This window comes from Argentina silus (genome assembly GCF_951799395.1).
Source record: "Argentina silus genome assembly, chromosome: 11".
Classification (NCBI taxonomy): Eukaryota; Metazoa; Chordata; class Actinopteri; order Argentiniformes; family Argentinidae; genus Argentina; species Argentina silus.
The window spans coordinates 1,043,889-1,053,508 of record NC_139665.1 but is presented as its reverse complement, the minus strand read 5'-3'; the positions used below and the strand labels follow the sequence as shown (position 1 = coordinate 1,053,508).

At 47.3% G+C, this 9,620-nt stretch overlaps 3 protein-coding genes across 4 annotated transcripts in view; all 3 read right to left on the bottom strand.

Moving 5' to 3' along the window:
* Window positions 1-663, bottom strand: part of qrfp (pyroglutamylated RFamide peptide) — a gene marked incomplete at both ends in the record, with an annotated part of 6,219 nt that extends 5,556 nt beyond the window's left edge. Inside the window, one exon of the mRNA XM_083680520.1 lies at window positions 529-663. Coding sequence (XP_083536646.1) covers window positions 529-663 — 135 coding nt within the window. The remainder of the gene's footprint in view (window positions 1-528) is intronic.
* A 2,631-nt stretch (window positions 664-3,294) lies between these two features.
* cenpa (histone H3-like centromeric protein A) lies at window positions 3,295-5,649 on the bottom strand. 2 transcript variants are annotated; one of them, XM_083679996.1, is made up of 5 exons: window positions 5,524-5,649; window positions 4,828-4,980; window positions 4,498-4,622; window positions 3,811-3,885; window positions 3,295-3,711 (listed from the first exon to the last, which is right to left on the bottom strand). In XM_083679996.1, the coding sequence occupies exons 2-5, from the start codon at window positions 4,937-4,939 to the stop codon at window positions 3,583-3,585; spliced, it is 441 nt and encodes a 146-aa protein (XP_083536122.1). In that variant the 5' UTR covers window positions 4,940-4,980; window positions 5,524-5,649; the 3' UTR covers window positions 3,295-3,582. The 2 variants fall into 2 exon arrangements, with proteins under 2 accessions (XP_083536122.1, XP_083536123.1); XM_083679997.1 differs by having other exon boundaries at window positions 4,828-4,976; window positions 5,524-5,639.
* A 596-nt stretch (window positions 5,650-6,245) lies between these two features.
* psmb10 (proteasome 20S subunit beta 10) lies at window positions 6,246-9,620 on the bottom strand. Its single transcript, XM_083681136.1, has 8 exons — window positions 9,388-9,620; window positions 8,834-8,927; window positions 8,468-8,565; window positions 8,127-8,267; window positions 7,737-7,852; window positions 7,068-7,126; window positions 6,733-6,884; window positions 6,246-6,477 (listed from the first exon to the last, which is right to left on the bottom strand). Exons 1-8 carry the CDS (start codon window positions 9,453-9,455, stop codon window positions 6,366-6,368), a joined length of 840 nt encoding a protein of 279 aa, XP_083537262.1. The 5' UTR covers window positions 9,456-9,620; the 3' UTR covers window positions 6,246-6,365.

Sequence of the window (9,620 nt, the reverse complement as noted above, 5' to 3'; positions counted from 1 at the left end):
GGAGGAGAGAGGGAGGAGAGAGAGAGGAGAGAGAGGGAGGAGAGAGAGAGGGAGGGAGGAGAGAGGAGGAGAGGAGAGAGAGAGAGAGGAGGAGAGAGAGAGGAGAGAGAGAGAGGGAGGAGAGAGAGAGGGAGGGAGGAGAGAGAGAGGAGAGAGAGAGAGAGAGAGGAGGAGAGAGGGAGGAGAGAGAGAGAGAGAGGGAGGAGAGAGGGAGGAGAGAGAGAGGGAGGGGGGAGAGAGGGAGAGGAGGGAGAGAGGGATGAGAGAGAGAGAGAGAGGGATGAATGTGAGGGAGGGAAGAATGGGGTCATTCTATGACACATTAAACTACGGTTACATTTCAAAAAGGGATCAATAAAGTACCTATCTATCTATTAATCTATCTATCAATCTATCTATCAGTCTATCTATTTATCTATCTGTCAGTCTATCTATCTATCTGTCTGTCTGTCTGTCTGTCTATCTGCTAAACGTTGTGGTGTGCAGGGCACTTTTAGAGGAAGCTGATCGGACGCCAGGCTGCCTTACACTGGCTGTGGTGTTGTCCTCTCCCGCCTGGCCACTCCCTTGGCTCACAGACCCCGCCCCCGCCACTGCCACCTCGTCACCATGGCTACTGCCGTACAAAAAACCCTCCAGGGTGCTGTCCTCGGGGGACATCATGGTTGGCCTGGCGACAAACAGGGTGAGAGAGGGATGGGATTATTTAACACACCGACAACAATGAGAGATTTAAAGAGTTGCTTTTTATACATGACAGGCTTCTCATCCCTCCTGCCCCCATGACAGGCTTCTCATCCCTCCTGCCCCCATGACAGGCTTCTCATCCCTCCTGCCCCCATGACAGGGTTCTCATCCCTCCTGCCCCCATGACAGAGTTCTCATCCCTCCTGCCCCCATGACAGCCCCTACCTGTGATGGTCCAGGGGCAGTCTGGGATTGGTGCATACATATTTTGAGTATATGTTATGATCTATGTTATGTATCTACTGTTATGATCTACTGTATATTGCCATTGATTCTTGAAGAATATAACTTCTAAATGCCTCATGAGCTTAGTTAGTGGGCTTGCTTCAGCAAGTCCAACTATTGTTCTTCCTCATACTTATTAGTGGGCTTGCTTCAGCAATCTAACGTTAAAATGTGCAGCGACGTCTAACTCCTGTTCCTCCATATCAAACCAAACTAAGGTGAAACGGCACTCTTTAACATGGACGTTTAACATGGAAGTCTATGGAAACCACTGCTGCTCTTACACATTTCAAGCTCTTCACACCAATCTAACTGTAAAATATGCCATTATCAACCCTGATCAAAGCTTTCTGAAGCCTATTCGACCTTATTCAACTATGTTAAGCCTTTTGTAACTCAAAAAGCGTGCACCCGTTAGCAGCATTCTGCAATTCCATTCTTACTGCAACTGCCATGGGACTTTCAGAACTCTTAAATAAAAACAGCATGAGACCAGCAGATTACACAACAACGCTCTCTGTTGGCCACCAGTTCTACCCCACTGAAACTGCCTGACGCTCTCTAGCCACTCCACTGAGGCCCGAGGCTCATCCTATCTATCTAACCTTCTCTCATATAGATCTATCTACCTACCTACCTATCTATCTATCTATCTATCTATCTATCTATCTATCTATCTATCTATCTACCTATCTATCTATCTATCTATCTATCTATCTACCTATCTATCTACCTATCTATCTATCTATCTATCTATCTATCTATCTACCTATCTATCTACCTATCTATCTATCTATCTATCTATCTATCTATCTACCTACCTACCTACCTACCTACCTATCTACCTACCTATCTATCTATCTATCTATCTATCTACCTACCTACCTAACTACCTACCTACCTACCTATCTATCTATCTATCTATCTATCTATCTATTTATCAATTCATTCATCCAACCAACCACCCCTTCTTTAAATATATCCACTACTATAATAAGACTTTAAAGATGCTACTTTTGAATCAGTGGACAATCAACCTTAAAATGACATCATGTATCAAGCCACTCAATTACACAGCGTTATTCTCTCATACACATAATGAAACTATTCTCCTCACCTGATAAAAACCTCTTAGAGAAACATCCTTAAGTCCATCCTGCTATGAGTCATCTCACAGGAACAGCCTCCCAACCAGGTTATATTGACTACTGGTGTGGCGTTTAACCGTCTTCCTTCTGAATGTTTCCCAGTTTGTGTTTTGGTCCCCAGTGTTCAGCCCAGTTCACCTGTAAACAGGTTAATAAGGAGCTTCGCCACACAGGTGTGAAGAGATCTGATTGGCTGTATACCGGGAGGGCGGGGCCAGTCGGGGGCGAGGACGCAGCACAAGAATGTCCCGAGTGACCAATTAAAAAAGAGCCTCAAGGGTCACCTGGGAGCAGCACACGAGGCTAATAATACAGACGTGATGGAGAGAAGACAGAAAACCTGACACACACACACACACACACACACACACATACACACACGCACACGCACACGCACACGCACACACACCATTGAAAATCATGTTCAGTGTACTGTCTCCAATAGGAGAGGCTGGTGGAGGTAGAAATCGGAGGATGGGCTCCTTGCATGAAATGGAACAGAATGAAATGGTATCAAAACATGTGTTTGATAAGACTCCACATTCCGTTCCATGCATTACACATTACAATGAGCCCGTCCTCCGATTACTACCTCCACCAGCCTCCCAAGTGTGGATACGACACATGTTCCAAATTGCCCAGTTGAGTTAATTCCTACAACTCCCAAGATTCCCCTCTCCCTCCCACACCAGGTCCTTCTGTTGAACAGCACTAGAGCACCTGCTGCTCTCTGGGAATCACTGGTGTAGTAGAGCAGGTCAGAGTAGAGCAGAGTAGAGCAGGGCAGAGTAGAGCAGGGTCAGAGTAGAGCAGGGTCAGAGTAGAGCAGGACAGAGTAGAGCAGGGTCAGAGTAGAGCAGGTCAGAGTAGAGCAGGTCAGAGTAGAGCAGAGTAGAGCAGGTCAGGGTCAGAGTAGAGCAGAGTTGAGCAGGTCAGGGTAGAGCAGGTCAGAGTAGAGCAGAGTAGAGCAGGTCAGAGTAGAGCAGGTCAGAGTAGAGCAGGTCAGAGTAGAGCAGGTCAGAGTGCAACAACTCTCATCTGACATATTTGAACACGGTATGAGACTGTCTTTATAAGGTAAACACAGGCCTCGTGGTATGAGACTGTCTTTATAAGGTAAACACAGGTATGCATTATTGATTGACCAGAAAAACACCTGAAAATGAATTTCCCCTTTAATCATAAAGGCACACAATGCAAAAAACATACATATAAACACACATTTAAAAAAGTATACATTATTTACATAAAAACCAGACAAATATTTTCTACCTGGTTAGCAAGTTGGCTGTGCTACAGCCCAAATCCTGCTTCAGCGCCACAGTAAAAAATGTTTTTAAATCAATTCATTTTTCCATAAACCCTGAGGAACAGTTAAAAATGCAAATCCTTGACCAACAGCCTCTGTTTGACCCCACAGCCTCCGTTTGACCCCGCAGCCTCCTGCTCCTCCTCGGTCCGTTCAGAGCTGCTCCACCCCCCGGATGCGACGACACAGCTGGATGTCCCGGGGGAACAGCGTTACCCGCCTGGCGTGGATGGCACACAAGTTGGCGTCGGCAAACAGTCGAACAAGGAACGCCTCAGCGGCCTGGGGAAGAAAAAAATAAAGTACAGTCTGTCAAACCTGCGGTCGGGAAAAAGGGGAACCAAGGAGTTTAGGAAAGTGAGGTGCAGACGGTGCTCTTACTTCCTGCAAGGCAATGAGAGCGTTCACCTGCCATCTCATGAAGTCTGAGTATAACATCTGGCACACCTCCCGCACCTGTGGAAGCAGCACAGGTAGACAACCTCACTACAATTCAACGAGGACAAACGTTCATGTTGCATATCAACAACAAAGACACGGATCAGCCACAGAGGCAGAGGAGGACCAGCCACAGAGGCAGAGGAGGACCAGCCACAGAGGCAGAGGAGGACCAGCCACAGAGGCAGAGGAGGACCAGCCACAGAGGCAGAGGAGGACCAGCCACAGAGGCAGAGGAGGACCAGCCACAGAGGCAGATCTGCCCAAGAAGACATTAAATGTGCAGATAAAACTCTGAGAAGAGAGAGGCTACAGATCCAGGGATACTGCAAGTAAGATTTAGACTGATAGTTGACTCAGAATCTGGTGTTGTTCAAGAATCTTATGAGGGTCTGTGTCTCTGTCCCTCAGAGTTCACAGGTGGCTTTCTGTTAGGAGACATGCTAATCAGGCCAACCATTTGGAACTAGTTCTCACAACATCTGGGTGATAGATCAAAGGATAAGACACTAGAAGAGCTGAGGGCTCAGACCACACAGCTGGACCCATAATATGGCCTGCCTGATACACCAAGTAAAAGATTCCTTAAACACAGAAGTTGTCACTGTCCTGTTCTGTTGGTACACGTACCAGCCTTGAGAACGGTCCCTTGCGTAGAAGCAGGTTGGTGCTCTTCTGGTACTTGCGGATTTCCATCAGCGCTCGAGTCCCGGGGCGAAACCTTCTCTTTTTTTGCTCGGAGGAAGTCGCTGGTCCTGTGGAGAGATCCAAACCATAACTCAACAACATGGACACTGTTCTGGTCAACACCCTCTGGAACACCAACTAATGAAATCGGTTCCTCCTTGTTTGAAAGTAGCCAAACACCATCATCAGCTGGATTCCATGACAATGCACAAATCACCTACATCCCCCGCCCCCCCATCGTTCCCCCACCACCACCACCCCTCCCCTCCTCACTTGACTGCCCGCTTCGCCGAGGAGACTTGGACTGGGGTGGCGTCATTGGGGGTCGACGCGTCGGATTTTTGCCTTTGCGTCGGCTTGCTGAGGTGTCATGGCTACGGACCATCCTCCCACACCAGCAGGTACCACAGTCCCACTCTTACCTGCCTTCCAACAAGAGCACAGTAGAGAATATTACCATAGTACATCATTATTATACAAGCTATTGATCATAGCAAGATCATTGGTGCCACCCCCTCCCCCCCTTTAATTAATCTATGGGGCTTTACACACTACAGCAGGGGGAGGCTGGTGGAGGTAGAAATCGGAGGACGGGTTCATTGTAACGCATTCCTCATTCCATTCCATGCATTACGAGTTCTACCTCCACCAGCCTCCCACTGCACCACAAGGCTGACCAGTCCTATGCGATGACTATAGCCTGCTACACAGGTCACAGGTCACAGGTTATTATGGGGCGTCTCAGTGACGCATCCAGCTGTGTGCAATCGTGTCGAAATCTGGGTCATCAGCTAACACGGTCGTTGCAGTGGAAGTGGCGAGCAGAGCACGCATGTGCATGACCGCATCGCTGCAGCCCACTCTGCTAGCTGTTCCTGCTGTTAGCTACTCCTTTTCAGACAAAGACTGGGCATGCTTGCAACTTCACTTAGTAACAGAAATGGTAGAAAATGTCGATTTCACACTCACCAGTCGGTAGCGAAACGTTTCCAAAATGAATCAGCTGCGATATGTTTTCGTAGGCTGGGATCATAAATACAGAAACATGTCGTCGCGTTGGGTGAAAGCGTCAGCTTCGGTCGCTGAATTCAAACGACGCTCCGCTGTGTTGAACCAATCAGAGCTGAGTGGGCGTGGACGATTTGGACAGCAACTGTGTTGTGGTGAGAGCGGGCGGGGTGGAGTTAAACCGCGGAGGTCGAGCTTCCGGGACTGGGAGCCGAAAAATAATGAGCAAAACGGTGTCAGACAGTTCTATAGAAGTGTCTCATTTGCATCTGATCTCGGGGCTGCTGTATTGTGTATTAAACAATGATCGTAAGTTTTGTTCTTAGCCTCCACCAGGGACCTTCCGTTATTGTCTCGTTCAGACCCCTCTCCTCACAGCCGCCCCACTGTTGCTGCGTCTTAACCGCTGATTGGTTGATTATCAGAAAGGGGTCTTTATTATCAAATAACACCACGTGATTAGTCTACTGTCCTTTCAAATACATCATGGATGATTTTCTTTCGGGTTAGGGTTTTATTTATTGGAAAGAAAATGAATGTTTGAAAATGAATGTTTGAAAAAGTGTTAGGAATGAAGCTCTTCATACATGTTGGTGTGTGCCTTTTTAAGTTGTATTACACAACAACGTTAGAATGTTTGCAACTTAAATATGCAAGACAAGTAATAATCATGACACATAAAGTTGAAAGGCCTCGAATGTCTGCATTTATTAAATCCAACAAACCATTATAAAATACCAAGAAGTTAATCTCAAACGACTTCAACTGAACTAGTGCACTTAATGTGAGTACTTGTATGTATTTCACTGAGTGTCCATCAGCTGTACTGATTCATCAACGACGTCCACAGAGAGAGGTGTGACCGTCTTGGTCAGAACTGCAGTGGTACCGGGCTGGTACTTGTACTGTCCCCCTCTAGGAACGAGAAAAGGGAGGGAGAAATAATGATGTGAATCACATAATACCTTTGTGATGGTAGTAGTCAGGGGAGGCTGGTGGAGGTAGACATCGGAGGACGGGCTCATTAGAATACATGGACTGGAATGAGGACCGGTATTATTACACCTATACACCTTTCCTCATTCTGTTCCATGCATTACAATGAGCCCGTCCCCCGATTCCTACCTCCGCCAGCCTCCCCTGGTGGCAGTAGAGCGTTGCAGGACTCACCTCTGGCCCTTCTGAGCGGCCTGGTCGTAGCCCCGGAGGTAGTGGACTTTGGCCTGAGTGATGACACACAGATCCACGTTGCTGCCTGAGCCCAGGTCACAGAAGATCCCGGCCACGATCGCGTCCCGCACCAGCTGCTTAGCCTCTTCCAGCTGAGCAACAGAGACAACCATCATCATCATCATCATCATAACAACAACAACAACATCAACAACAACGTATTTATTTTGTATAGCACTTTTCTCAGTGATACGGAGACACAAGGAGGAGAGAGGAACTCAGAGAGTGACTGAGACAAATGGATCAACCGCTGACGGGTAAATAACTAATGTCACCTCCATGTCCGGCTTGTATCTGTCCTCAAAGACCGCGATGGCAGACGCAGCTCCTGAACCTGCAGTAACAACAGCAGTGAGGAATGGACATAAAGGCCTGATGCAGCTGTGTCTACTGGACATAAAGGCCTGATGCACCTGTGTCTACTGGACACCAGGTGGCAGCAAAACACAGACTAGAGTAGAAAACAGGCAGTGGGCCCTAGTAAGGAATTACCATTTAAAATACACTGATATCTAAATATAAATATCAGCCTCCTCTCGTCCAATTAAATTCTCGTAAGCAAAATATTTGTTTTAAGAAACACACACACACATCAAGCTATGGCTGTGGTGAGTTTTCAAGGGGAGGCTGGTGGAGGTAGAAATCGGAGGACGGGCTCATTGTAATGCATGGAACGGAATGAGAAATGAGGAATGGAAAGGAATGAGGAGTGGTATCAAAAGTGTTTGAAACCTTCTCATTCCCTTCCATGCATTACAATGAGCCCGTCCTCCGATTTCTACCTCCAGCCTCCCCGGGATGGATGGACTCAAGCACATGGGTAGATGACAAACAAATACCTAGACACACACACACACACACACACACACACACACACACACACACACACACACACACACACACACACACACACAGTTGACCAGAGAACTGACGAGCAACCGTACCCATGGTAACAAAGGGTAGTTTGTCGTAGGATCCGTGGGGGTAGACGCTGTACAGGTGGGATCCAGTCACGTCCACGCCTCCGATGATCAGGGAGGAGCCGATTTGACCCTGGTACCTGGAACAGAATCACACTTCCATTGCTGCTTTACCTAGAGAGCTTACTGAAGACTTCCCTACAGGGGAGGCTGGTGGACGTAGAAATCGGAGGACTGGACAATGATTTTAACAAATATTCTATTTTATTGTATGCACTTTGAGATTATTCTTGTATCATGAAAAGCACTTTCTAAATGTAACATATTATTAATATAATAATAGTAATAATAATAATAATAATAATAATAATAATAACTATTATTATTATGTATTTTTCTTGTCCTCTCTCTCACCTGTAAAGCATCTGTTTCAGTTGTCGGGTAACCGTGACAACCAGGGGAGGGCGGCCTGTGCTGAGGGAGTGCAGCTCCACGTTCGATGACATCATCTGAGTGGTGACCTCAGCGTCAGCGGCCACTCCAGCTCCACAACAGCTAACAACAACAACATCATCATCATCATCAACAACAACAACAACAACAACAACAACATCAACATCAACAACATCAACAACATCAACAACAACATCAACAACAACAACAACAACAAATCTATGAGAAAACCCCCAAAATGGCAGCATTGACTGCACTGGTCAGTGAGGAACAGTGAGATGTGGAGGAAAGAGGAGACTCACTAGATGTTGGGAGCGATGTAGTGGATCTTCATGCAGTTCTTGTCGGCTACGACCATGTCGTCAGTGGCTCTTGTGTCAGCCCCGAGGATCACCCCGTCCTAGAGACAGGCACGCAGGCAAACCGTATTGTAGTGAAGACAGGGGAGGCTGGCGGAGGTAGAAATCGGAGGACAGGCTCATTGTAAATGCATGGAATGGAATGAGGACCGGTATGAAACGTATCAAATCACAGGTGTGTTTGATACCGTTCCTCATTCCGTTCGGTGGATTACAACGAGCCCGTCCTCCGATTTCTACCTCTGCCAGCCTCCCCTGGTAGCGAGGCAGTCACATTAGGAACACTGAAGTGTAGACTGTGATTCACACCTTGTAGACGATTCCAGCGATGGTAGTCCCAGTCTTCCTGAACTTTGGGGCGGTGTAACCACGCTCTGACAGACCGTCCTCCAACACCGCATTCCTGCAGAGAGAAGGAGAGATCAGCCCAAAATCCACCACTGGTCTTCTCAACAACATACAATTCTATGGTGATTTTATGTTTAGACTTGGTCAGGTTTCTGATATTTGCAAGAAAACGCTACTAAAAGGTGAACAAGTATATGTTTGAGGTGCAGCTCAGCCTTATTTCTTATTGACACCCAGTGCCTCTCTCTCTCTCTCTGTCTCTCTCTCTCTCTGTCTCAGGTGGAGGTATGACTGGGATGATGGGGGACAAAGACACTTTTAAATGAACATTTCTTCTGAAGCCCAGATACATCCTAGACCCTCTCTAGGCTATGACACCTGTGGATTATCGACCGACCCCACTTCACCTCATCAGCATCTTCATCTAGGCTAAAGAACTGTCGAAGTTTATCACTAACGGTGACATTTCTGACCGGGAATCCATCGTCAAACTTAGCGGAAGAACAGCAACTCACCTGCGGGTGTTTTCAAAGGAGAACCCCCCGCTGGGAGGCTGGCAATGAGACCCGGAGGTGGAGAGCATCGTCCAGCAAAACTGTCTCCAAAACTCCGTCAACGTAGAGAGAGAGTCTTGAGGGTAAAAGTGAGATATAGGCACGACTTCAGAGTACTTTTCCACGCTTTCACTTTGCCTGTTCACGGTAAACGGTGCTGGCGGAGTGTGTCAGCGTTTTCCACGGGGGAGAAG